This window comes from Oryctolagus cuniculus, chromosome 3 (assembly GCF_964237555.1).
Source record: "Oryctolagus cuniculus chromosome 3, mOryCun1.1, whole genome shotgun sequence".
Lineage (NCBI taxonomy): Eukaryota > Metazoa > Chordata > Mammalia > Lagomorpha > Leporidae > Oryctolagus > Oryctolagus cuniculus.
The window spans coordinates 165,026,875-165,054,092 of record NC_091434.1 but is presented as its reverse complement, the minus strand read 5'-3'; the positions used below and the strand labels follow the sequence as shown (position 1 = coordinate 165,054,092).

The window sequence follows — 27,218 nt, the reverse complement described above, 5'->3', positions numbered from 1 at the left end:
CCTGCGTTTGAATGCGGGCCCCTCACGTAGCAGTGGGTGGCTTTGGGCCCAGGACCTCCATTCTCAGAGCCCGGGTTTCTTCAGCTAATCCTGCGCCCACCTCACAGGGCTGTTCTGGGGATGAAGTGAGAAAGGGCCCATGAATACTCAGCACCCAGAGCCCCGAGCGGCTGGGCTGGAGACCCGGAAATGCACCCACACACACAGTCGGCAGGCAGCAAACCCTCAGAGGAAGCCCTCCATGCAAGGGCGGGGGGCAGGAGGGGTGGGAGGAAGGGCCTGCCCCGAGCCCTGGGCGCAGTGCCTGGCGCCCAGCTGGCCTGCGGGGGTCACGAGTGCCGGGTGCTTAATAGGACACAGCACCTTCCATGCGCTTGCCAGTCACGGAAGGGGCAGGGACAGCGTCACACTCATCACCCGCTCGCTCTTTCCTGCAGCCACCCTTTATCAAGTGGGATTATCATCAGGGGCCGAAGACACAGGGTTGGTAAAAGGGAACTTCTGTCCTCAGGAGCTTCCTGCGGGGCCTGGGGGCAGGGTCCAGAGCAAGGAGGGCAGGGTCCCTCCTTCCCTGAGCGGGAAGAGAAGCAGCTTAAAGGGTGAGGAGGCGGGGAGGAGGTGGTTACCAGCTGCAGCTACAAGTGTTTCGGGTCTTCCCTGGTGCACCTGCCACCATGCGCCACAATGCCTGGGGACCGGCATGGGATAGCCAGGCCCACCGAGCAAGGCGGGTCCTGGTCCTGCTCAGCCTCTCGGGTGCTCTTGAACTGAGTCATTGGCACCCACAGAAGGGCCTCCTGGCCAGGAGCTGTCTGGCGGCAGAGGCCAGATCAGAACGGTGAATGCAGCCTGGGCCGTATGGAGGCTGGGTTGCTGAGCCAGGGAGGGGGCCAGGCAGCTTCCTGTTGGCCAAGAGGAATGGGGGACTCATGAGGCCGAGAGGAGGGGTTGGAGTGGATGGTGTGGAGTGGGCACACTGCCTGAGTCGCACCGGTGGAGGGGCTGGCAGTGAGCCTCCTGGGTCTCGGCCTGGAAGAGTAGGCGTTAGCCGGGGGCAAGAGGGAGCCACAGAAAGGCACAAACCACAGCCGGCCACAGTGCGTTCAGGGTGCCCCTCCTCCAGCTGCAGCCCAGAGGGTGGGCTGGAGGGAGCTGGCCAGGGCCAGGGGGGCCTAATGGAGGCGGCTGGTCCAGGAATCCGGGCCCAGGCAAGCTCAGGGCTACAGGTGGGGGTAGCGCAGGCCCAGTCTGATCCAGACACTGAGGACAGGATGAACTAGAACTAGCCATCTAGGGCAGTCTTCTAAGACATGGAGTCCCCCCACCCCCACCCTGTACTAGCCACCAACCCTCTAGCTAAGGACCAAGCCCTCATCCCCAAGCGGCCATCACAGGTTCTTCCAAGCATTCGGCCAACAGCCCAGATCTTGCCCGAGCCCGGGCCTGTCCTCTGGGGATGGCGATCCAGCCTCCGCCTGCCCAGGACCGCAGTGTCGAGAGGCTGGAAGGCCGCCAGCCCGGGGCGCGCACTCACAAGCAACAGCCGAGCCTCTGCGACAGCCGTACTTTATTTGGAGTTTTCTACCTAGGCAGCTCCCAGATGAGCCGCAGACATGTGCAAAAATCCCCCCAGAAAGCTGGGCCTCGCAGTGTGTAAAAAAGGCCCCCCATGGGGCAGAGCTGTGCAACCGTAAAAAAAAAAAAAAAGGAAAAAGAAAAAACGGAGAGAAATCAGTCCCCTGGGAAGGCTGGGCGGGGTGTGCATCGCTCGGGCAGTCCACGGGCTCTCGCTCCGGGTCTGTTTTCTTCTCTGATTGTGCCTTCTTTTCCAAGTCCTTCCACGCTGGGGGTGTGGCCACCAGGGGGGCCAGACACAATCCTCAGAGCAGGCCTTCCCCTCCCCGCCCACCCGGGGCCAGCAGTGTGGTTGAAGGATGACATCTGTCACACACACAGACACCTCCAACAATGTGCTCTCCTGGGGACTCAGGGCTTGCCCAACCCCCTGTCCAGCCTTTGTCCCCGGGCCTGGCCCCAGTCTGCCCTCATGCCACGTTCAAGGGGAGGGACACTGTCCTGAGACAAGACAAGGCACTCCACCCATCAAGGGCACGGCAGCAGGGTGGGGAGGCTGAGCCGTTCGCTGCACACCCAGGGCAGGCGTTGGCAGTGTCTCATTCCACACGTGTGCATCTGGGTGTGGCGTGTGTGTGTGTGTGTGTATGTGTGTGTGTGTTGTGTGTGTCTGGCCGGAGGAGGGGGCGGAGGCTGGGGGAGGCACTTCTGGCATTAGGGCACATTGACTTTGAAGGGGCTTCCGGGCACGCTCTCGTCGCCCCACTTGACGATGAGAATGTAGTCCCCTTTCTCCTTGACAGTGTAGGTGACGTTGTACACCCGGTTCCCCATATGCTTCACATACACCTCCTCGCAGGGGGTCTTGGGCCCGTGCACACCCACCATCATCATGTTGGTGCCTGGAGAGGAGGTGGAGGGACACACTCACGCTGGGCCCCCACAGCCCGCACCCTGTTCCCCCCACGGCCCGCACCCTGTTCCTGGCTGCTGCTTGCTCCCACCCCCAGCCCCTGCACACACGAGCCCACCCCGAGAGAGCACGTTCCTCTCCCCCCTCAGGCCTGCCTGCTTTGCTGCAGTCCACGGTGAAGGAATTCTTCTGACCCACAAAGGCCTGGGACAGCCCGGGGCCCCGCGTCACCACCTTGCTGGCATCCGAGGAGAACTTGGGGATGGAGCTGTAGCTGGAGCCACGGCTTGAGGATGACTTGGTCACGGTCTCCACCAGAACCGTGGACGTTTCATGAAGGCTGTGGCCTCCAGACAGCCGGGGACCTGCGGGGCAGGGCGGGATGTGCAAGAGCCTGTGAGAGGGGCTCCCTGCCCCTCCCCAGGCAGTGGGCCCCCAGCCAGCACTGACAGCCCCGCGGGACTCAGTCCCAGGCCACACGGCCTGCACCAGGCGCCTGCCTCCCATCTTTAGGCCGAACGCCTGCCTGAGCTACCAGCTGCGATCTACTCTCTCAGCCCTAGGTCTTGGGCCTGTGATGGCTCCGTCTCTCAAACCTTTAGGCTCTGTCTGCAAACTCAAGTAGCTCACAGAGTGAGGGACCCGTGCTTCACAAAGGAACGCACGCCCAGGGCAGTGGACCCTTTGGACAGCCTCAGCTAAGTATTCACTGTCTCTTCTTGGAAGCAAGAAGTGTGGGAAGCCAGGAGGGAGTAAAGTTAAACTCCAGCCCGGGGAGCCACTTCGGTAAAAGATTAACCAAGTGGTGGACATTGAGTGAAGAGACTGGATTTCTGAAGATGACTAGCTGTGAGCCCGCAGAAGGTGGAGCCGAGCCCACCTCTGTCCCGGGGAACTTGGCCGTGATATCTGGGGGCAGGCTGTGACGGGGGTGTGGACGGCCACTGAAGTTGTCCAGGCTGCACTGGCTGCAGGCTGGGCTGGATGGACTTCCTCCACCCTGTCCACTCACCTGTGACCTTGGCCTTGAAGGGGCTGCCCACGATGTGCTGGGGGCCACCATACTTGATGGCGATGAGGTAGTTTCCAGGGGCCATGGGAGTGTAAGTGACCACGTGGCCCTCGGGACACTCCCGACAGTCCAGCTGCACCTTGGAGGGGCCGTCAATGGTGACAGACAAGGCCCCTGAGCCGGCGTTCAGGGTGTTCACGATGAATTCTGATGACACGCCTGGGGGCCAGAGGGAGGAGGGCTGTAGGCAGGCAGGGTTTGCAGCCCACAGCAGGCACCTTGGGCAGCTCCGTGAGCACTGACCCCACCTGCAGGGCAAGGCAATACAGGACTGCTGGCAGAGCACATGCAAATCCGTCCTTGTCCCCTGCACTCACCAGTGGTGCCTCCCTCGAGGCCAGGACCATAGGCTGACACCAGGCCTGGGTCCCCAGCCTGGCTCTGCTCCCCAACACGGATCTTGAAGGGACTTCCGGGGATGTGGGCTCCGTTGAACTTGACATCGATGGAGTGGACCCCATTCTCATGGGGGATGAAGCGGATGGTATGCTTGTCTGCGGGCAGAGGGTTGGTGGGTGAGCCTCCCCCTCCCCCACCCTCCCCAGAAGGTCCTGGCCTGAAAAGGGTGCAGGGGCAGGGCCAGCTTACCACTGTCTAGCTCGGACACGTAGCACTCCTCCACGGCCCCCGAGGGTGTGTGCACCCTAGCGTCAATCACGCCCCGTGCACCGTTGAGCTGCACCGCGAAGGACGCCGGCTGATTCACCTTGAGCCCCGTCTCCTGCAATGGCCAGAGAGAGAGGATGCTCAGACCCCCAGGAGGGCCAGGGCTAAAGCTGTCTTCCCTGTAGCCCAATGCTGCTCTCACTGTTAGCACAGCCTGGCCCCTGCCTGCCAGCCCCAGTAGCGAGAGAGGAGGCAGAAGCTGGTCTGCAGGCCTCTACGTCCACCTGCTGTGAGGAGGGCACCGGCCTAACTGTGCTGGGGACGCTGCGAGATGAGAGCTGATGTGCCCCTGTCCTGGCCGAGGAAGGGCCGGGTGGCAAGCAGACTTGGTCAGTGGTGTGGGAGCAAGTGCTCGATGGTGCTTGTGGACTGCAGTGCCTGGAGCTCAGAGAGGAAGGCGCAGACTGGCCTGGGAACGCTTCCAGGAGGAGGCGGACCAATGCTGTGCGCGTTCCCATGGGCCGGAATGCAAGGAAGATAGCAGCTGAAAACCGGCAGCCGGGAGAGGACGCTGGCTGTGAAGGCCACACGCACTCACAGCAGAGGAGCCCTCAGCCTGTCCGATTTACTATTTTGTACTGATTTTCTATTTCTAGCCTCATAAATATGGGCTCTACTGCTGAGAACCTACAGAAGGAGGAGACAAACTCTGTCTTGAGAAACGACAGGTGGCAGTAAGGACACAGAGAGAACCCTCGTAAAAGGCAGAGACCAGGCATGGAGCGAGTGGGTGCCAGGCGAGCAGCAGGGACTGGGTCTCCCCCACGGCCCCCGCCTGGCTGTACAGGCAGCGACAGAGAGGGGCCTTAGCCGGCTGGCCCTCCCAGAAGCACTGCTAAGTCCCTGTGCTAAGGCACACACCTGCAGGCTGGTGACTGTGAGACGGCGTGCGTCGTCCGAGAGGGAGGCCACGGGCACCACAAAGGGGCTGTCCGGGATGTGCTCATCGTTGAACTTGATGGAGACCTCGTAGTCACCTGGGGAAAGAGGCCAGTTAGCACAGGCCCTGGGACGGGAGGTGGGCACAGAGCCACCCCCACCTCCACCTTATCCCCAGGATGGCTCCTTGGGCGAGGGCTCAGCTCTGGAGACAGACCGCTTTCCCAAGGGTCTCAGGGTGGGAGGAAAAAGGGCAGGGACCTCAGCTGAGGGTCCCAGGTACCTTCTGCCCGGCCAGTGAGCAGAAACCCAGTCTGGAAGGTGAGGCAGGCCCAGCCTCCCCTGCCCGCTCCCCTGAGTGTGGACACCAACCTGGTTCCTGGACCACGTAGGAGACGCCACAGGAGCCATCTTTGCGATCCTCAAATGCGATCTCTGCCTTGCTGGGGCCCTCCACAGCGATGGACAGGCCCCCGGCGCCAGCCTCTCGGGTCCAGATGCTGAACTCAGCTGGATTTGGGGGAGCAGGGCAGGAGTGGCCCCTGAGTGCCAGCACCCCTCACACTGGCCACCCTGACCCCGTGCCCCCTCCCGGCCCCTTCCCCTCACCTGGCACGCCGGCCACACCTCGCTCCAGCCCTGTGCCTCCAGCCCGCACCTTGTGGGCTCCGCCTTCACCCAGCGGCCCCACGGTGAACTGAAAGGGGCTGCCGGGCACATGCTGACCGCGGTACTTGACAGTGACCGTGTGGGGCCCCATCTCCTGGGGCACAAAGCGCACGCTGTACGCGCTGTCCTCCCCCTCGACCAGCTCCGCGGCCTCCGTCTTGCCTGACGGGCTGGTCACCTGAGCTGTCATGTCCTGAGAGCTGACCTCACCTGCAGGGTGGTGGGGGACGGGGAGGGGTGTCAGGGCGGCAGTGGCTCCAGCCCTTTCCTTCCCCTCCAGACCAGGCACGGCTGTCTGGCGAGGCCCAGGTGACCCCACCCCACCTCCGTGTCTCTGGGGAGGAAGGGCCAGCCCCAGCCCAGCGTGGCTCTGCTCACCCTCCTGCTGCCGCGTGATGCTGCCAAAGGAGCCCAGGCGTTCCCGGCCCAGGAAGTCCCCGAAGACAGCGGGGAAGGGGTCCCCGCCGACCTGGGTGGACTCCTCCACCCGCACCTCACGCTTGGTCTCCCCGCCCCGCGTCTTGCTGATCTCCGTGCGCTCTGTGCGGGTGTACGTGTGGCTGCTGCGTGTGAAGGTGCGGGTCAGGCGCTCCTGGGCGGACACCATCTGGAACCAGTTGCCTGGGGGGACGCCAGTGAGCCAGGGTGAGAGGAGGGGCACGGTGAGCAGGCAGGACCCAGACCCTGGGCCAGGCCCCTCTCCTCCAGCCCGCCCCGCCCTGCCCAGGCCCTCCGTGGCTCTCACCTGGGATCTTGAGGTTGAGGTCACAGGTGCTGCCAATGGTGGCGATGGACGGTGCCTGCCTACGCCGGGTGATGCTTTCCTTCATGCGACCCTCACCAGTAACCTTGACCGTGAAGGGGCTCCCTGGAGTGGGAGGATGGATGGGTCAGACCCCTGGAACACTGCCCCCTCACCCCCGCCAGCTGCTGCCCCCTTGTGCGGCCTCGGCCCACAGCCTCACCAGGCACGTGCTTGTCCGCAAACTTGATGTTGATGATGTAGGTGCCAGGCTCGGTGGGGCAGTAGGTGACTTTGCACGTGCCATCCTCCATGTCCTCACAGTTGATGTCCACCTTGCTGGGGCCTTCAATACTCAGCCCCAGACCCCCGTAACCTGGGAGGAAAATGAGGGACACATCTCCCTCAGCTCCGTGCCACCCATGCCACTTTGCTCTCCCTGCCCCGAAGGGCAGGATCTGCCCAGAATGGGCACCCAGTGCGTATTGTAACCTCTGACGCAAATGGCTCAGTGGGAAGCGGAGGGTCGAACCAAGCACTGCTCAAGAGGGCCATGGGACAGGCAGTCTGGGAGAGTCCCTAAGGCCTCTCGGATCCCAGCAGGTGAGGGAGAGACAGCTTCCTCTGAACCGTGAGACCTGACCTGGGGACATTCACCTTCCACTGAATGGGCCGGAACTGTGAGTCCCAATAGGAGTGGGCCAGGAAGTTCTGGGAGGAGCCTGTGGCTAGGGGGTGCCAGGCAGGCAGGCAGGACAAGAGCCCTCCGGAGGCGCCGGCTGGCAGGTGGGTCTCGGAGGAGGGAGGGGGAAGAAAAGTACCTGCGTTCCGCGTGTCCACGATGAACTCCGACACCTGGAAGGTCTGGCCCTCCGACAGGCCCTTGCCCCAGACGCGCACCTTGCTGGCGTCCCCAATCTCAGACGGCCCCACCAGGATCTTGAAGGGGCTATTGGTGACATGCTTGCCGCTCTTCCGCACGCTGACCACATGCTCCCCGACCTCCTTGGGGGTGAAGGAGATCCCTGTGGGGAGCGGGGTGTCAGGAGGGGCCTCCGTCCCCCCGAGGCATGCACACAGTCCCCGCCCCGGGCCCGAGCTCACCGATGTGCCGGTTGGGCAGCCGCTTCAGCAGGCAGGGCTCCTCGTTGCCTGACGGGGCCCGGATGCTGGCGGTCAGCTGACTCAGGTCACTCTCAGTGATCTTCAGCGACACATCCGTGGAGGTGCCCACGTTCAGCTGGGACGTCCTCATCGAGTCGTCCCCTGTTGGGTCAGGGGGGGAGATCGGGGCGTCGGGCTTTGTGACTCCAGGTCAGACCCTGCTGGACTCAACAGACTGGCGGCCTGGGAAGGCCCGTCCCCCTCGGGGGTGGGGGGGGCCTCAGAGCTGCACCGGTTAAATTCCTACAGGAAGCTCTGTGTGGATTCCAATCCCGGATCGCCTGGTGTCACAGAAGCAAAGCACCAGACTGGGCCACACAGACCCCTTCCTCGCTGTGTGGCTCCAGTCGAGCCACTCAGACCTGAGGGACAGGTCCCCTCATCTGTCCAAAGGCCCCGCGACACCCTAACTCTCAGGGGTGCCTTCACCGAGGAGGTGAGATGACCCGTTTTATTTAAAGTGCAGAAGCGAGTATGTGTTTCCTGCCTGCAGTGGAGACTGGCGCGTTCCTTACATTTACCCCTCCCCCACCCCGAGGGGCCTCTCCCCAGCTCCCCTGCACATCGCACGCGTCTGCACGCATGCCCCACCTGTGATCTTGGCGGTGAAGGGGCTCCCCGGGATGTGCTTGTCGTCAAAGCGCACAATGATGCTGTAGTCCCCGGGCGCCGTGGGCAGGTAGGACACGGTGCAGGTGCCGTCCTTGTTGTCCTTGCACGTGATCTCTGCCTTGGATGGGCCCTCCACAGCCAGCGACAGACCCCCTGGAGGTGGGGGTGGGGCTGAGGTCAGAGGTCCTGCCTTGGCCCCTGCACCTGGCTCGGGCCCCGCCCCACCCCCCCGTCTGCAGCCCCCTCACCTTCCCCAGCATCTTTGGTGACAATGGTGAAGGTGGCCGGCTTGTTGACCATGCCGTGGCTCAGGCCTGGCCCGTAGGCACTGACGTGGCGGCTGTTGATGGCGTCCACGTAGAACTGCAGAGGGCTCCCTGAGAGGGGAAGGGGGGGTTGAGTCAGCCGTAGGGTCAGGGGCTGCCTGGGCCCCCACCAGGCACCTGCATCTCCCAGCAGCCTCCCTGTTGAGCCCAAAGGGAGAAGCCCGTGGGTAGAAAGCCTGCCTCCCACCAGGACTAAGCTCCTCAGCACCTCCATGGTGTCTGCACACAGCAGGTGCTCAATTAACCAAAGGCAGAGCTGAAGCCACCGTGGTCCCCGTCCACCCCGTACCACCAGGCTGGCCCGACTCACCAGGGATGTGGTTGCCGTCGTACTTAATCCCCATGTGGTGCAGGCCCTTCTCGGTGGGCGTGTACCTCACCGTGATGGTGCCGTCCTTGTTGTCGGTGATGTTGGGCCGGGCTGTCTTCCCGGACGGCATCCGCACCTCCCCTGTGGGGCACACACAGCTACACAGGGGCCCTGGTTTCCTAGCACAACCCTCTGCTGTCCCAGACCATGTTCCTGGGTGGCTCTGCGGCTACCCCAGAGGCCGGGCACCTGCCAGGAGCAGTGGGATGAAGCAGCCCCGGGAGGCAGACAGCTCTGCCCTACTTGCTGTGTGGCCCTGGCTGGCTCCCTTCCTCTCTCTCGACCCCGGTTTTCATCTCTAGGTGAAGGGGTTGGGCCTGAAAGAGGGTCTCTGCCCTCCGAGCCCTCGTGCCTGGGGCCCCAGGGCCCTACCTGTGAGCTCCCCTTTCTGCACCGTGAAGGGGATGACCAGGTTGAAGGGCCTCAGCATGGACTCCAGGGGCTCCACGGGCACGACTGGCTCCTCCGTGGCCTGCAGGGGGTGAGAGCAGACAGTCAGAGGCTGGGGAGGGCCTGGGCCCAGAGTTGGAGAGAGCGAGGAAAGAAGAAGATGGTTAATGGTGAAACCAGAACAGCCTGCAGGAAAGGTGCAGCCAGCTACAGGAGAGGGGGTGCCATGTCCAGCCTGACTCCTGCCTGTTCCCCAAGAGACCCCCACACCAAGCCCCAGCCTGCGGAGAGACAGGAGGAAGAAACGAAGGAAGGGCAGGAGAAGGAGGCGAGGTGCGCCAGTACCCAGTGTGGGGGGCAGGTGCCGGGCCGGGGAGGGGCGCAGGGCTGGCGCAGCTGCAGCACCTCGGAGGGCTCCTCCACCTGAGGCAGGGGATCACACGCCTGGAGAGGCAAGGCACGGGGGGCACAGGATGCGGCCGACTCAGCGCGGCCCTGGGTGGGTACCCCAGCTGCTCCGCCCTCTGGAGGGCCTCCCCCTCCTGCAGGGCTGCCCCTGGGGACAGTGGGACTGAGGGTCAGACAGTTCTGTCACAAAGCTGATGGCCTGGGCTACACTCAGCGCCCCCTATGGGACGCTGTGGGGAATTCAGGGAGCACTGGGGGCCCTGGGACCCAGCAGGGATCTCTTGGTCCCTCCCCTCCGGCCACGCCCAGCTCTGCGGCCTCCCCGGAACTTACCAGCACGTGGAAGGGGCTGTTGGGGATGTGCTCGCCCCCGAAGCGGATGGTGATGACGTACTTGCCCGGCTCGGGCGCTGTGTAGTAGATGTCGAAGGTGCCGTCGTGGTTCTCGACCACGTCCACGTCGAGCTCTGCCCCGTCCGGGGTGGACACCGTGCATGTCACCTTCCCCTTGCCCGCTGCCTTGGCGTCCACCGTGATCACGGTCTCCTCCCCGATCTGGATGCGGGGGCCCAGACAGGCACCTGCCACGCAGCAGAGCCGGGTCAGGGGCTGTGGGTCCCCAGGCCCAGCTCGGCCCCTTCCCAGCTGCCCTCTAGCACCTCAGCCCCTAGCAAGAAGAGGAGAGGAAGGGACTCACCCAGGCCGTGGCCTCCAATGGACACTGGAAATAGAGAAGAGTGTGAGGCCGTGCTGCGCTCAGGTCGGGGGTGGGAAGGGGAGCCAGGGGAGGCGGGGGCGAGGGCCAAGGGTGGGCGCCCTGCATGGCGTTCCCCTGGGGCTGGGTGGTAGGCAGGGCAGGGGCCGTGGGGCGGGTGCTCACCTGTGACGAGGCACTTGCTGGCATCCCCAGTGGGCAGGGCGTGGATGCGGAAGGGGGAGTAGGGAATCTCGTCGCCGCCGTACTTGATGGTGATGGTGTAGCGGCCACTCATGTCGGGCAGGTAGGACACGGTGTACGTGCCGTCCCCGTTGTCCCGGATGTTGGCCTTCTTGGGCTTACCCTCAGGGTCCTGGGGCCGGGTGAGGTGGGGAGGAAGCAGAGGTCAAGTTCTGTCTATGCCCAGAGCCCGGCTAGCAGGTGGACTGGGTGTGGACTCACCAGGATCTGGACGGTGAGCAGCCCCTCACCGGCATCGCGGGCATCTATGGTGAACTCCACAGGCAGGCTGGCTGGGATGCCGGCAGCGTTGAGGCCAGGACCGCTGGCCCGCACCTTGCTGGCGTCATGGGCTGGCAGCACCTTGATCTTGAAGGGGCTGGGGGCGGTGGAAAGGGATGGACTGTGTTGGCTGGGGCATGACGAGGCTCAGGCAGATGGGCAGGGCTGTCCCCACAGCCCAGCAGTGACCCAGCAGAGCCCACCCCAGAGCTCAGCCATAGAGCTGGGAACCCGAGGCTGGTCCTCACCTGCGTGGCACCTCCTGGTCGGCGTACTTGACCGCTACCGTGTAGGGCCCGTCAGTGGCGGGGGTGTAGTGGACAGTGTGGGTGCCATCCCCATTGTCACGCACCTCCACAGGCTCGGCCACACCTGCGCAGGGGGCGCAGGGTCAGCAGGGCCTCCTGGATCCCAGCCCCCCTCCCAGCACCCTACCCCAGACAGTCTGTACCTGTGGGTCCCAGCACAGCCACCTGCAGGGGGGCCCGGCCAGCCTGACTGCAGTCCACGGTGAAGGTCTGGGGGACGCGGGCCCGGACGCCGGCACCCAGTCCTGGCCCTGAGCACTTCACCTTCCCAGGGTCTACCACATCCTTCACCGGCACCCGGAACGGGCTCCCTACAAGGAGGAGGACATCGGCCCTCACCCAGCTGCTGGGGTGGGGCCCCTGACACCCAGGCACCGCACAGGAGGCAGGCAGGTGCCCGCAGCACTCAGGAACTTGCTAAGAAGGCACGAACAAGGATCAGTGAACTTGGCCGCAGACAGAGGCTGGGCAAACCTTGCTTGGCTGGGTCACGGGTAAGAAAGAGGCCTTCCTGAATTAGGGAAATGCTAAAAGTGGAATGTGGCTTAAAAAATAAAACACAGTGTTGACATTGTGGCTGATACGATTAAAAAAAAATGCGGCCCCCCCGCACACCTGGGATGGGCCGCCCCCCGAAGGTGATGTTGACGTCGTAGTCGCCGGCGGTGAAGGGGATGTACTCCACGGTGCAGCTGCCGTCCTTGTTGTCCTTGCAGGACATCTTGGCTTCCGAGGGGCCCTCGATGGCCAGGCCGAGGCCTCCGGTGCCGGCCCCCCTGCAGGAAGAGGGCAGCCTCCCTCAGCTGTGGTGGAGGAGCAGGGGAGGGGGCGGGGCCGCTCTGTGACGCTGAGGGGAGCTTGGCGTGGGGGTGGGGCACCCAGAGAGGGGCGAACAAGGTCAAGTGGCCAGGCTGAGGGCGGTCAGAGGCTCAAGTCAGGCTTGGGCCAAGGGGAAGGTACCTGGTCTCCACCGTGAAGCGGTTGGCCTTGTTGACCAAGCCACCCTCCAGCCCTGGCCCGTAGGCCCGGACCCGGGTGGGGTCACAGCCCTCAGTCACGCCCACGCGGAAGGGGCTCTTGGGCACAGGCACGTCATCATACAGGACCTCCACCAGATGCACACCTGGAGGCGAGCGCCAGAGTCAGCCATGGAGGGTGACTCCCCCCGCCCCGCCCCCGCCGTCCTGAGCGTGCCCCTCACCCTCTTCATAGGCTGTGTACTGCACGCGGTAGGTGCCGTCTCCGTTGTCGGTCAGGTAGGTGTCCGTCTTGGCGCCGGAGGGGTTGAGCACCCGAGCCGTGATGTGGTTGCCGCCTGTGGCCGTCAGGGACCTTGCGTCCACCGTGAACTCAGTGGTCACCTCCCGCAGGACACCTGGACCCCAGGACAGGCGCGCTCAGCGTGGCCCGGGGGCAGCCTGCCCACAGCGGGTCCCCCTCTCTGCAGCCCTGGGAGCTGCGAGCCGTCTCCCACAGCCTCTGCCCTTGCTGCCCTCACTCTGTCCACTCTGGGCATCCCAGAAGGCTGTGGGCCCTTGAGGCAGGCCTGCCCACCCCCTGCTGGTGCCTCCCTAAGATCCCCCATAGATCTCTTGCTGCCCCCTTTCCCCAAAGCTCTCCCTCGGTATTCGCTGGAGCAGGGGGGCGGAGCCTCTCTGGATGAGGGACCCTTAAATTGATGAATGAAGGGATCTCCCCAGAAAAATGCTTTCTCACTCGCTCAGTGGCTTCCCTGGGGTAGCTGGGGCCCCTAAGGACTGGACTGCCTTCACCCAGCCCTCAGCTCTGTTCCTCCCCCGACCCTCCACTCCAGGCTCTCTCTCACTCACCGTGCGGCTCCACACCAGGCCCCGAGACCTTGACACCGCTCGTGTCGACGGCGGGCTGCACGTGGACGCGGGTGGGGAATTTGGGCACAGGGTGGCCCCCATATTTGATGGTGATGGTATAGGTGCCGGGGAAGGCTGGGCTGTAGGTGATGTGGTAGGTGCCGTCAGCATTGTTGTGGATCAGCACCTCAGCCTTGACCCCGGCGTCCGACAGGATCTCGATGGTCAGCTCGGCCTCGCCCGCCTCCGAGCAGTCCACAGTGAAGGTGGCTGCCTCGCCAGCCTTGCCACGCTCCAGGCCTGGCCCACTGGCCCGCACCTTGCTCGGGTCGAACACGGGCCGGATGGTGGCCTTGAAGGGTGAGCCGGGGATGTGGGCCTCGGCAAACAGGATGTTGATGGTGTACTCGCCCGGCTCCGTGGGCAGGTAGCTGACGGCACATGAGCCGTCGCCGTTGTCCTGGCACTCAATCTTGGCCTCGCAGGGGCCCTCCACGGTCAGCCCCAGGCCACCCGTGCCGGCGCCCTTGGTGTCGATGGAGAAGGGGGCAGGGGAGCCTACCAGCCCGCCTGTGAGACCGGGGCCATAAGCACAGACCTAAGGGGAGAAGCAGGTGTCTGGGTTCCTTACTCCAGGTCTCTCCCTATCCCCGTCCCCCACCCCTACCACCATGTGAGCCCCCTGAGCTGCAGCAGCTACAGCAGACCAAGGACACGGCAGGTCCAGGAGGGGATACAGAGGTGAAGAGGTGAGACGATCTGTCCCAGGTAATGAACCTGAGACTTAAGCCCCGGATCTGATTCCAAGGCCAGGCTCTTAATAGCTAAATTATCTCCAAGGCAAGTCCTGGTGTGGGGAAGGCCTTGGTCCTGGGTCCCTGTGGCCTCTGTCCCCGTAACCCATCCACGACCGACAACTCCCAGCTGCCACCAGCCCCTGGCCTCCTCACCTTCGAGGGGTCAGGAGGCAGGACACCTTCCACAGCAAAGGGACTGCCAGGCACTGGGTGCCCGTCGTAGGTGATGTCCACCTTGTAGGGCCCCTCCTCAGGGGGCATGTAGCGCACAGCCTGGGCTTCAGCTCCTCCCACCGGCTCCAGCTTGCAGGGGATGGGCCGTCGGGAGGGTGAGGTCATCCGCACGTCCAGCTGGCCCTGACCACCAGCTCCTCGTGTGTTCACGGAGAAGGCCTGCTCCTGCCCCACAGCCACCTCTGCGTGGAGGACAGGGGACACCGTGAGCAGAGGCTCCACCCACCCCACCCCCCAATGCCCAGGGAAGCTCTGTGCCCCACTTACTGCTGTTGAGGCCTTGAACTTTGACTTTGCTGAGGTCCAGTGGAGGTGCTACATTCACCACAAAAGGGCTCTTGGGGACAGGGTCCCCACCATAGGTCACTGTCACCGCCATGTTGCCCTACAGGGGACAACAGGAGGTCAGAGCTGGTGGCTCAGGCACAGCCTGCAGCATCCCCTTGGCTGGGGTGGAGAACCCCAGGAGAGTGGATGGGAGGCAGGGAAGGGCCAGGGACCATGAGGTTGGAGGAGGGACCCTGGGGACCCAGGCCAGCCAGGAGGAGGGGGCCAGGCAGGGGGTGCACACCTGCTGGACAGCGGTATACTTGACAGTGTAGGAGTAGTCATGATTGTCTATGATTTCAAAGTCCTTCACGGCCTCACCCTTGGCCGCCCCAGCAAAGTGCACGTCCAGCTTAGCCTTGCCAGCTCCTTTGGTCAGCACCGTGAAGTGAGTGGGCTTGCCAACTTCCACACCTGGAGAGTGCACCCAGAGACAGCGGTGAGGGGCCGGCAACCTGCCACCTAGCCCCAACCTGCCACCGGCCACAGCCCCGGCCCAGATACCCACCTGTGCGGTTCAGCCCAGGGCCCTCAGCCTTGACCTTGCTGGCATCATGGGATGGGTCCACCTTGATGTGGAAGGGGCTGGCCGGGATTTCCTAGTGGGAGAAAAGGCGTCGTCAGGGCTCTAGGATGGGACCACCCCACCGTGCTGGGCTACACGCTGGGTGGGGATGCCCAGGGGATGCAGAGTGGACAGGGCAGCCTCAAGGAGCCCCCTTGGTTTCCTCTGCGGCTCGCTGCCTGCACACCGGAAGTACTCCGTCCATGTCAGTGGGATGCTACTTCTCTGCCCCAAATGACAGCACCTCTGGCCGCCTGCTTACACCTGGGAGACACGGGGCGAGGACTGAGGTACCTGGTTGGCAAACAGCACCATGATGGTGTAGTGGCCGGCCCCTGGGGGCGTGTACTTGACGGTGAAGGTGTCGTTGTCATTCTTGATGATATCAAAGTCAATGTCAGCTTCTGCAGGGCCCACCACACCTGGGGCACACTTGATGCCAATGCTCACGTCGCCTGAGGGGGGAAGCAGGCAGAGGCCGTGAGTGGGGGCTCAACAGCTCCCCCCACCTCACGGGCCTCACTCAGATCCCAGGCCCCAGCCCGTGTGGGCTGGGCTCATCACACCTTGTCCGGCCTCGCTGCAGTCCACGGTGAAGTAGGTGGGCTCATTGGCCTTGAGCCCAGTCTTCTCCACGCCGGGGCCGTACACCTTCACCCGCTCGGGGTGACTGCCCTCTCCCACATTCACCTGCAGGGAGGGGTCGATGCTCAGCCTGGTGCTCCTCAGCTGGGTCAGTGCGTGCCTCCTCCAGGGGGCATTCGTGGGGGGAGGGGGGAGGGTGTGGGGGCGGGGCTGGGAGGACGCACCCGGAAGGGGCTCTTGGGCACGTTGACGCCGCCCCAGGAGATGATGATGGTGTGCTTGATGGGCTTGGTGGGCACGTAGGAGCACCGGAAGGTTCCGTCACCATTGGGAATCACCTTGATGTCGATGGGGCAGCCGTCTGCGTCCTGTGGGCATCATCCAGGCAAGGTTTACGGCAGCGGCCTCCTGAGAGCACCCCAGAGCGCCCTCTGCTGGCCTTGGCTGGACCAGGCGCCCCAGCACGTGAGCCCAGTGAGCCCCGTGCTGGCGGCCAAGGCCCACCCTGGGAACTAGGAGACCTGGCTGGAGGCCTGCTGTGTAGCCTGCTCTCCCACATCTGAAATGTACTGGTCAGGGGGAAATAATGGGCCTTTCAAAGAGGAGTCATCCTCATGGAGTTTCAAGAACACATCCCTTAACCTCTAGGTAGTCAACGGACACTGAGAAGCTGGCTGGGGAAACCAACATCTTAGTTAATGAAGCCCTCGCTTGGTTGCCCCTCTGCGAGTAGGAGCAATGTGTTTTGTTCTAAGAAAATACGACATTTAGAGCTGCCCCCAAGAGAAGCAGCCCTGCCTGCCTCTCTGTGGTGCTACAACCGCTGAGGGGCAGCAGAGGCTGGGCCATGTCCCACCTGGGCATAAAGCTTCAAGTCTCCCTTGCCAGCTGCACGGGCGTCGATGGTGAACTCGGCTGGCTTGTCCACGATGCAGCCTGTGGGCTCCAGGCCGGGCCCAAAGGCCTTCACCTGTGTGGGGCAGAGAGGAGGGCCGGGTTGGAGCGGGAAGGAGGCCGCCGGCCCCACGCTGGTGCGGTGCAGGAGCCGGGCCGCACCTTGTCCGGGAAGCAGTCGGGCGGGGCTGGCTGGATGTGGGCGATGAAGGGCGAGTCTCGGATGTCCTCGTCGTCACAGATGACGTGCACGGCGTACTCCCCCGGCTCTGTGGGCCAGTACCGCACGTCACAGGAGCCGTCTCCCTTATCGTCACACTCAATCTTGGCTTGCGAGGGTCCCTCGATGGAGAAGCCTGCGACGAAACGGAGGCGGTCAGGGGGCACGAGAGGCCTCCTGGACACGCAGGGAGGTCCCCATCCCTCCCCCAAGCTCCCACCCCAGGCGCCCCCATGTCCCACACCCCGCCACTTACCCAGCGTCCCCACCTCCGTGCCAATAGCTTCCACCACAAAGTCGGCTGACTTGCCCACTTGGCCAGTCTCCAAACCGGGACCCCAGGCCCGCACCTTCTGTGTGCCTGCCTCTGGGCTCACCTGGACCTCAAAGGGACTGGGCCAGAGAGGAGCTGGTGTCAGTGCCAGGAAGTGCCCCCCACCCCCAGAGCTCACCCTCCTCCACACCGCCCCCCACCATGGTCTGGATGGGAAGGGGGCTGGGGAGGAGAGCGCTCACCTGCGGGGGATGGCATAGCCGCCCCACGTGATGGTCACCACATACTTCCCAGGCACCACGGGGTAGTACTCGCACTCAAACACGCCGTCCCCAGCCTCCCGCACCTTCACCGGCTCCTCCGTGCCCTCTGAGGACAAGGCGGTAGGGGGGGTTGGGGTCAACACTCTGTGAGTCCCCGCTGCTCAAGCCCCTCCAGGACTGCCACCCGGGGCAGGGACCATGGTGTCAGCCCGGGGCGTGACAGCCCAGAGAAGCGTGGGGGAGGGAGACTCATTCGCAGCTTGCTGGCAGGGAAGCTGAGGCAGTTGAAGAAGATAAGGTGCCCAACACCCCCCCTCTGCCTCTGCCTCTCCCTTCCTCAGGGTCAGGGCCCTGGTCCCATCACGCCACACCCTTCCCCACATTTCAGAACCACGCCCGCATTTCCTCTCCCTGCGCCAGCCCCAGGGCACTCACTTGGACCCTTGACCGTGACCTTGAGCTCCCCGCTGCCAGCACCCTTGGTGAACACCTTGAAGTCGGCCACCTCTTTCACGCGCACACCCTTGGGCTGCAGGCCCCGCCCAGTGGCACGGCAGGCATTGGGGTTACACGCTGCAGGGAGGAAAGAGGAACGGGGGTACTGCAGGGGCCCTGGCCGGAGCCTCAGTCTCTCCCCACTCTCCCCAGCAAAGTTCTCCTGAGCCCTCACGGGCACAGGCCATGGCCTCATGCAACGCTGTCCTGTGCTCTCTCACGTCCCCCACTCAGCAGGGCAGCTGGGAGCCATGCTGGACAGGCAGCTGGCTGCAGCCCATCAGCCGGTTTCCAGAAATTCTTCCCTCTGGGTTTCCCCCAGCCAGTGCCGCTTGGGACAGAGGCACAGCAGAACCTGCACTGAGACAGCCAGGGGAGGACTCATGCTCACACCCATGACCATCCACCTGGTCACCAGGGCCTTCTCGGAGCCACCACAGCAACCTCCGGAACTGGTCATGCCCCAAGCATTCCACGGTGCCACGGAACGAGCTATTCCGTAGCTCACAGGTAGTGCATGGACACAGCCTGCTACAGAACAGCGAGCCAGGCCTTACCAGTGGCTGCAGGCAAAGAACAGGGGCCTCAGCCAGGCCCGGAGCACAGAACACAGCACGGAGCCCCTGGGGCGCCACCAAACAGGCAATGGAAGAGGCATCACCCAGGCCCCCCAGGAACACAGGCACTCAGACCACCAGGCATACCACGGGAAACAGGCAAGGGCTCGGCGCCTGGGGCCTGCCACAGACTGTGGACAAGGGCGCGGCACCCAGGGCCTGCCACGGAACACAGGCGATGGCATAGAACCTCGATTTTTATCACAGAAATCACCAGACCAGTGGCGAGGAAACCAGAGCTGCCACACAGCACGACATGGACATGAGACCTGGGGCCCGTCACAGAAGGCCACGGAAGGGGCGGTTCCACACTGCCTGGGCCATGCCACACAGCGTTGGGGAGGCCAGTCAGCTATGGCCAAGGCCAGCCCTGCCTCCACCGCAAGTACTAACGTGGTGCCACTTTCTTGGCCTGGTGGGTGATGGGCACGGAGGGGGTGGGCGGCAGCAAGGGTACTGAGTGCGGGGAGAGAACCAAGTGGGAAGTCACCAGGTAAGTCCTCACCCACGTGGCCCTGTCATCCCCCCAGCCCTCCCATGGTGGCCCCTGTCCGGTCCCCTCCCCTCACTGATCCGTGCTGCCCGCCCCGCCCCACCCCTGTGGATGCAGTGTTCCATCTCCCATAGGTCTTCAGCCCCGGAACGTGGTGGCAGTTCTCTCAGCAGAGGGTTCACTTGGGGACGGATGAAGGGCCCCTACCTTCTGCCACGTGGACCGGGAAGGGACTGCGGGTGATGGGGGCGCCGGCAAAGGCTACGTGCACCGTGTGCGGCCCCTCCATCACAGGCCTGTAGGTGCAGCGGAACGTGCTGTCGCCCTTGTCCTCCAGGGCCACCTCCACCGTGTCCCGACGGCCCTGGGGGTCCACGATCACCACGGCAACATCGCCAGTGCCCGCCCCTGCAGGGGATGAAGGCAGTGAGCGCCCACTCCAGACACACACAGCTGCCGGGGCTGACTGGTCCTGAGACCACTGGGCCCCGGCTCGCCCCACACTGGCAGGGGCTGCCTTCCCGACACCCCCGGGGGCCCATCCCCACCTGCTGTGTAGATGTCGAAGTAGGTGGGCTTATTGGCCACATTGCCCACAGGTTCCAGGCCGGGGCCACGGGCTGACACCTTGTTGGCGTCCCCCAGGGCCATGCCCACGTTCACCTCGAAGGGGCTGCGCTCGATGTTCTGGCCGGCAAAGAGCACGGTCACCTGCGGGTCAAGGGTCAAGCGTCACAGGTCAGGGGTCAAGCGTCAGCTGGGAGACAGCAGCTCCGATGGGGAGCAGGCTGAGAGTGGGGTCATGGATGTGAGGGGCAGGGCGGTCTCCGGGAGATACCTTGTGTAACCCAGCGACCTTGGGCACGTAGGAGACAGCGTAGGTGCGGTCCTTGTCGTTGTTAGGAACGACCTTGGCCTGTGGGGATGGGAAAAGGTTGACAGCCACAGGGGTCACAGCGTTTCCTGAGTCCCCAGCCCTGTGTGACCCCCGCGGTGACACCTTCGTCAGCCTCCATAGCACAGACAGTGGCTTTGGGAGCCACCTCTCGGCCAGGCCCACGGGGGCCCCATGGCTCCGGTTCCAGCCCCAGGTGAGTCCCACTGTCCCACAGGCCTCTGCGCACCTCTTCCGTGTGGCCCTCGGGGTCCTCAATGTAGACCAGCACCTCGCCCAGGCCGGCGTCCGCTGTCTGCACGGTGAAGTGTGCGGGCTGCAGCACGGTGTTGCCCTGCGGCTCGATGCCTAGGGGGCAGAGGCAGAGCCCGGCTCACTCAGAGCACCCTCTACAGGCCAGGCGGCCAGCGGGGAGGGCTGGCAGGGGCTCGGCACATACCAGGCCCATAGGCGAAGGCCTTCTTGGGGTTCAGCTGCTTGGAGCGGACAGGGGCTCCAGGTTTGAGCTTGGCCTTGGGGAACTGGGACAGGTAGGTCATGACCGAATGCTCGTCCACGTTGGGGTCCACGATCTCCTCGGGTGCAATGACCTGTCACGGGAGGACAGCTGGTACATATGAGGCGCCTTCCTAACCGGCACCCTAGCCCGGTTTCCTTGGAGAGCTGACCTCCCCCCCACCCCTCCTGCACCCCCCCGCACCCCATCTGCGAGTGTACCTGGGGCACTCCGAGCCAGTCGTCCGCCTGCTGCATGGCCTCCCGGGCGTTCTGCACGGGCTGGTTGGGGTCCCAAGCCTCCCAGTCGGGGCAGAGGCCTGGAGAGATATGGAGGGAGAGGGTGGTCAGGGGAAACTGGGCAGCCAGAACTCAGAGCATCCGCTCCCCCGGTGTCCCCAGCAGCCGAGGGGCTCGCACGCCTTCCCACCCGGCTCTCAGCTCCTGACGGGCCAGGTTCTCGGGGCTGTGGCCACCCGCTGAGCTACCCATCACTGTGCAGAGGCACTGCAGCCCTCCCTACCAACAATGAGGTCTTTCTGCCCCAGCTGATGCAGGCTGGCACCAGCCCCGCCAGCCGGCCTCCTGCCTGCCCAGGGCCCAGCACAGACCCCTAAACACTGGAAACCCCATGAGGGTGTCCCCCCATCCCAGGCCCCTCTGGCCTCATTTAAGATGCCTCAAGGGTAAGCAGAGGTCAGAGTCTCTGTCCCACCTCTGTCTCTGACTACCAGGTGTCCTCACAGCTACCCTGGGTTCCAGAGCCCTAAGCACTTCCCATGCCAGGCCTTGGGACTAAGGCTCCCTTGCCCTAAGTGCCTGCTTGGGGAAACTGAGGCATCGAGGGGCCTGCTGGGAGAATATGCATTCTCCACCATGGCCATCGAGAGCCCAGCCTCAGGAAGAAAGGGAGACGGCCCGAGGCCTCCGGTCAAGGGGTGCGGGGCTGGGGGGCGCTTGCTAGGGCCATCGCTGGAGGGGGCGATGTGCGCTGATGGGGAGGGGGCGGCGGAAAGGCTGGAATCCGTGACCGGCTGGAACAGCTGAGCTCACCGCTGGCAGCCATGCCGGCTGTGGGCACCGGTTCAGCAGCTGGGAATGCTTCCCAGGCAGTGGGCCCCCCCTCCCAGGCCCTGCTCCCCGGCTGACCCCTGGGTGGGGGAGGATTCCCCTGAGGGGCTGTGGCTCCCTGGAGGTGGGGCTGCCCATCCCAGCGAGGAAGGAGAGATGAGGAACGCTCAGGAGATGAGGTCAGAAAGGGCTCGGGGGGTGTAGGGGGCGCAGGGGGGCTCTTGCCTGTGCTGCCTTAGTTTTCTCAGGGCCCAAGTCTGCCCCGCAGGACCAGGTCATGGCCTACAGCCAGAAAGGGCAGGGCTGGGTTACACCAACCTCAGCCCACATCATCCTGAGCCCAGTCTCTTCCCAAAGCTGCCCCGGGGTCTCACCACACACAACCTTCCTGGAGTCCACCTCCTGGCTGTCCTGCTACCTATCCTGCCTGGGACAAATGGTGCCTGGGAGGCAAAGCACAAGTCCATGGAGTAAGCAGGCAAGGCCCTGGGCTCCAGGTGCGGTTCTGCCACAGGTAAGCACGGCACTGGTCCCCCTTGGACTTCACTGTGCTTATCTAGAAACTGAGGCATCCTAGACCTTGCCTGTCGCTGCCAAAGCTGGCCTAGCCTTCAGGCAGTCATTCTCAGCCAGAAGAGGGGCAAGCCCCACAGGAGGTCCTGACCCCAGGTGCTGCCCTGGGCCTGAGCACACCCGTGTGTTGGCCCACTCACCAGGAGCACAGTTGTCCACCAGGGCACCAAGAGCTTTGCCGTCCTGCCAGTCCCGGTTGAAGTTGGTGATGGGCAGCTGGGGCACCTTGTTCTGGATCCAGCCCAGGAGGCGCTGCTTGGGCGTCTGTTTGCGGGCATCCTCGTCGTCCTCATCCTCCCACATGGGCATGGAGATGGAGTAGTGCAGGATCAGGGTCCAGATCAGCCCCAGGATGAGCTTCAAGTTCCCATCCACGATGGCCTTGCTGTCTGCAGAGCACAGGGGACACCGGGCGGGCTCAGGAGGGCCTCCCGCTCCACCCAGCCCTCACCCACCCGACCCCCGAGGCGGCCTGCACATACGCTCCCCACCTGGAGAACAAAGCTCCTTCTCTCTCTGACCCCACAGCAGGTCCCATCACCTCCTCTCTGGCACCTGAGGCTGGCTCCTACCTAGGCAGTTATCTGTGTGTGTTTGTCCCTTCTGGTTCGGTGTGGCTACTTTATCGAGGTATCTATGACATACAACAAACCTCACAAATTCGAGTATAATTCGATCAGCTTTGACAATGGGCATACCCATGAAGCCGTCACCATAACTGAGAGTTATAAACCCATCCGTCACCCTCCATGGTTTCCTGGACACACCCCTTTATAATCCCTCCCTCCTTCCCTCCTGCCTGTTCTGGAACCCCCTCCCCAGGCAACAACTGGTCTTGCTCTCTGTGGCAATACATTGGTTCCCATTTGCTAGAGCTGGATCTGAGTGTAATCGTAGAGAATACACTGTTCTGGGTTGTTCTGGCTTCTTTTGCTCTAGAAATTGGGTTTTCTGTTTCTACGCTGGGAGCCCAGAACTTGGTAGAGTCTCAGCAAATACTGGTTGAATGAATACTGTGAAAACTGCAATGGGGAAGACCGGGCAGATCTGGCCTGTTTCACCCAGAAAGGGCTTTTGGAGCAAAGCGGTTCTGGGAGGAGGCTTAGAAGTGACGTTCTCAAGTGCTGGGGGCCAGTGGGACCTCCTTTTGGGGAACCTTGAGGAAGGTTCCCCAGAGATTAGTGGACCTCACTCCCCTCTAACAGCCAGAGGGTAACCTCCAGGAGTGGGTGGGGCCCGTGTGGCTCTCTGGAACCAGCTCATTTGTAAGGGACAAAGCCTGGAGCCTGCTTCTAGGAGGCTGGGAGGGGGCAGAAAGCTCGGCTTGTTTACTGATGTTGCCTGGGAGATGGGAGAGGGTGGGGCATGAGGCTCCCCCTTAGACATCCTTTCTTCTCCCCCTCCTCCAGATCTTGGTGTGGGGGGTGGGGGGTGCCAGGAGACCAAGGGCCTGGGGAACTCCGGCATCCCCCACCCGAGCCCCACCTGCCAGGAAGGGCGAATGGGGGTCTGCCTGGCCCTGGGCCTGGGGCTCTGACTCCTGGGCGCGCGCGCGCGCACACACACACACACACACCCCGTCCTGATTCATCCTTCCTTCCCCAGCTGCGCCCCAGCCCACCCCTTTCCCCTGGCTCCACTGCAGCACAATGGTTTGGCAGCTCCCGGATTCCATGACACACTCACGGCCGGCCTCCCGGTGCTTGCTGCTTTCGCTCTCTGTCACACACGCACACACACACACACAGGTCCACGGCACTTTCACACGAGCTGTGACCTGGGGCCCGCCCCTGACAGCCTCCCCAGCTGAGGCTCACGCACCCAGAAGGGCTTCTCGGAACCCTGGGAGGGAGCCCGTGAGGCTGCCGGGGTCGGTGGTTCGGGGGTGTCATTCATATTTGCTGGAGACAGGGCTCGCTCCCCAGCAACTGGCCCAGGGCCAGACAGCAAGTGGTCCTGGCTTTGGGGCAGCAGACTGGCCGGCAGGCCAGGGCCCAGAGCTCCACTCTGGGAGCAGTGACCTTCCTCCTCCTCCTCCTCCTTCCCTTCAGAGGCCAGGCAGGCGAGAGGAGCTCAACCCCAGCTTCTTCCCTGGTGATAAACCTCAAGCCACCATTTCTCCGCTGGCCTGGGGATACCCCCAAAGGAGTGGGAGGGGCCGGAGAGCCAGCCCCAGAGGCCACCCCAGGCTTCAAGTAGAGGGGAGGAGGCTGGGCTGAGGGAGGTGCTGGGACAGCTGCTGCCCCCTCCGGCCCCTCCCTCGGCTGTTGGCTCCAGGAGGAGGAATAGCAACTGCGGAACAGCTGCGGGACAGAGCTGCTGCTAGGCCTCTTTGTTCGGAGGGGCTGAGGGGGCAGAGGGGGCCTGCACAGGGCTTGGGGGGAAAGAAGGGCACGCGGCTCTTTTAACCCAGTCCTACAGGTGGACCTCGCAGTTTCCAGCTGCTCCCTCGCCTGACTGCCCTTCCCAGGCCAAGAGAAGGGGGGGGGTCTTTTTGACCCCCTCCCAGGTGTCCAGAGGCTTGATATCAGTCCTGAGACAAGGCAGGGGGTAGGGGGAGGCAGCCCCTTCCCACCACTCATTGGGGCAGGGGGAGTTACAGGCCGCCACACACCCCTCCTGTGGGCAGTTGGCCACTGCCCCTCCCTGCAGCCTGGCCCGGGCCAGCGCCAGCGGCTGAACTGCTGACAGCTTATCTCACCAGGGAGCCAGCCACTTGGCCCAAATGGGGCCGGCTCCCCTTCCTCTCCCTGGAGGAGCCCAGGGAGCCTCCCTCCCACCCCCAAAGCAGCACTGGCTTCTTCCCCCTCATCTCCGGGCTGGCCCCTCTACTGCTGAGCCAAGGGGGCTGGAGGCTCCGCCGTGGGGGAGGGGAGAGGTGCAGGGGGGTGGGGGGGGGTAGGATGAGGCCCAGAGAGGGGCTGCAGCCCCCGCAGTCGGCAGGGAGGGAAGGCGGAGCAGTTTGCTAAAACGCTTGGCTTGGAGGAGGCCTCTGGCTGTCCCCCAGAGACCCCACCTGGGATCCTCAGTCCAGCCTTTGGATGCTAGCGTGCAGGGGGTGCCTGCCCCTCCTGTCGCTGCCCTCAGCCCCACCCCCACCCCTGCCCTCGGGCTTGTCCTTCGGGAAAGCTCAGAGACATCTGCTGTGTCACGGAGACAGGGCTATTTCCAGGCCAGTGCAGGCGGCTGGGGGGGGGGCAGTATTGGGACAGGACGAGGTAAGGCCTAGGGAGGGGACTGGACACAAGGCGAAAGGCCCCGAGCTGACCTCAGCTGCTAATTCCGGAGGCCCAGAGATGGCCCTGCTGGGAGAGTGGGGGTGGCCAGACGCCCACTTCTCTGGAGAAATCTTTGGGGCAGCCTGTGGGGGGGGGCCACCTGGCCCCACGTGAAACTCCCCTCCTGGAGCCCTGGGCTGTGCCCTTTGCTGTCAATCACAGCAGGGCTCTTAAGAGAGGGTCACAGGAGCAGGGCCTGCCCAGCCCATGCCGGGCCGAGGAGACGGGCGGCCGCTGGCCACTCAGAACCCACGCCGGGCTGTGGGGCTTCCCGGCCTAGAGCGTCTCCCCACCCCCACCCCCACCCCCACCGACACACCTTCCAAATCTGGTTACACTCAGTGACTTCCTCCCTTCCACGGGCCCTCCCCTCCGCCCGGCAGCCGACCGCCAGGGCAGCCAATCCCTGGCTTCGGGGTGGGCTGGACGGGCAGGAGCCCCCTCCCCGGCAGGCTGCAGTCCGGGGAGGGCAGGCAGGGGTTAAGGCTCCCAGCCCTCGCTCCAGGCCTTTTTAGGTTTCTGAGGCCGGAGCCCAGCCGCTGAGCACCGAGCGCTGAGCCCTGGCGTGCGGGGGGCCTCCCGCGGCTCTCCCAGACGTGGTGGGGACCTGTCCCGAGCCAGCTCCTCCCGTGCGGAGGACCTGGCAAACTAGGAAGCCATTTGCTTTGTTGAGGAGGGACGCCCCCAGGGCTCAGCCCCGGGCCCCGGCCCCATGCTCTCTCCTGCGTGGGCGGGGCTGCCCCCAGGGAAGGGAAGCGGGCAAGGGTGCGCATGGGGCGCTTGCGAGCTGTGCACTCAGCTGAGGTGAGGTCTGGACCCCCAGGGACACCCCGAGAGCGCTGTGGAGGCAGTGCCCGCCGGTCGGGGCCGCCCCCAGCTGCCCCCCAGTGCCCTGTCCCGGCGGCCAGCACCCGCGTCCCCGGCCCCCGGGACAGCCCCTCCCCCTGCGCCTGTGCCCCCGCACTGACCGATGGACACGAGCTTGATGTGCTCGCGCTCCAGGAACTCGAGGGCCACGGACACATTCTCCAGCTTCATCTGGCGGAAATTGGGGCGCGGGTGGAACTTGCGGTACATGCGCTTCTGGCTGAGCACCTCCAGCAGCGCGATGAGCCGCAGCCCGTCGCTGAGGTCGCGCTGCAGGTCGGTCAGCCGCTTGCCCACGCACTTGAGGTGCTCGTTGCACCAGCGCGTGAACGTGTTCTGCTGGATCTTTTTCCACGGCGCGTCCTCCGCCAGGTCCTTCTCAGTGGACGGCATCTCGTCCGCCTCGTCGCCCAGGCCGAAGCCGGCGGGATCCGCGTAACTGCTGTTGTTCATCATGCTGGCTGGCTGGGGTGCGCTGTCGGGGCGCTGTCGGGCGCTAAGCTCCTCTCCAAGTTCTCGGCGGGCCTCCTCGGCTGCTCGGGGCCGCTCTCTCTAGCTCTCTCCCTCCGGGGGCGGAGCGGTGCTGGGGAAGTGCGGGCCGGGCCGGGCCGGGGGGTTTAAGAAGCCCGCGGCCCCCGCTCCACGTCAGAGCGCCGGCCTCCCAGGAATGCCGCCCGGGCCGCGGTGGGGGCCGCGCGCGCCCCGCGGCCCCGCCCCCGCGCGCCCCTCCCCCGCGCGCCGCCCCTCGGCCCGGGCCGCGCGGGCGGACTGACAGACGGGCGGGCGGGGGCGGGGCGACAGCGCCCCACCCGCGCGCGACGCCCCCCGGGGCCGCACCGTAGGTCGGGCCTGAAAGGCCCCCGCGGGGACTGAAGAGGTACGAGGGGAAACTGAGGCCAGGGGTGAGGGCTGAGCGCACTGATGTGATGGCGTTGACAGAATTTTCTGGACCCGTTGGTGGCAGGGCTGTTGACAGGGCCTGGGAGTCCTGGCTGCTGGCCCGGGGTATTGTCCACCTGTGGACTGGGAAGGGAAGTGTGGGTGCTTGTGCAGAGCTGGCCTGAGAGGAAGCAGAGCTGCAGGCTTGGGGGCGTGCCTCCCCCTGCCCGCCACCCCCGTGGCTCCAGTTAACT

The 27,218-nt window shown here is 64.4% G+C and overlaps 1 protein-coding gene across 8 annotated transcripts; it reads right to left on the bottom strand.

Moving 5' to 3' along the window:
* Positions 1-1,550: 1,550 nt before the first annotated feature.
* Positions 1,551-26,798, bottom strand: FLNC (filamin C). 8 transcript variants are annotated; one of them, XM_070071287.1, is made up of 49 exons: positions 26,187-26,798; positions 22,081-22,329; positions 20,519-20,616; positions 20,241-20,391; positions 20,031-20,149; positions 19,745-19,822; positions 19,455-19,617; positions 19,114-19,314; positions 18,807-18,869; positions 17,737-17,874; positions 17,281-17,407; positions 17,021-17,157; positions 16,707-16,900; positions 16,507-16,620; positions 15,875-16,018; positions 15,632-15,755; positions 15,360-15,520; positions 15,009-15,099; positions 14,745-14,914; positions 14,441-14,558; positions 14,093-14,355; positions 13,143-13,740; positions 12,515-12,688; positions 12,274-12,436; positions 11,929-12,089; positions 11,457-11,624; positions 11,254-11,377; positions 10,946-11,102; positions 10,667-10,856; positions 10,484-10,507; positions 10,120-10,367; positions 9,724-9,822; positions 9,361-9,460; positions 8,929-9,069; positions 8,541-8,669; positions 8,272-8,445; positions 7,621-7,782; positions 7,338-7,541; positions 6,740-6,892; positions 6,520-6,642; positions 6,153-6,395; positions 5,715-5,984; positions 5,478-5,615; positions 5,088-5,203; positions 4,149-4,281; positions 3,878-4,054; positions 3,501-3,719; positions 2,644-2,853; positions 1,551-2,477 (listed from the first exon to the last, which is right to left on the bottom strand). In XM_070071287.1, exons 1-49 carry the CDS (start codon positions 26,539-26,541, stop codon positions 2,290-2,292), a joined length of 8,244 nt encoding a protein of 2,747 aa, XP_069927388.1. In that variant the 5' UTR covers positions 26,542-26,798; the 3' UTR covers positions 1,551-2,289. The 8 variants fall into 8 exon arrangements, with proteins under 8 accessions (XP_069927388.1, XP_069927392.1, XP_069927389.1 ...); XM_070071291.1 differs by lacking the exon at positions 9,724-9,822; XM_070071288.1 differs by lacking the exon at positions 10,484-10,507.
* Between the last annotated feature and the right edge of the window lie 420 nt (positions 26,799-27,218).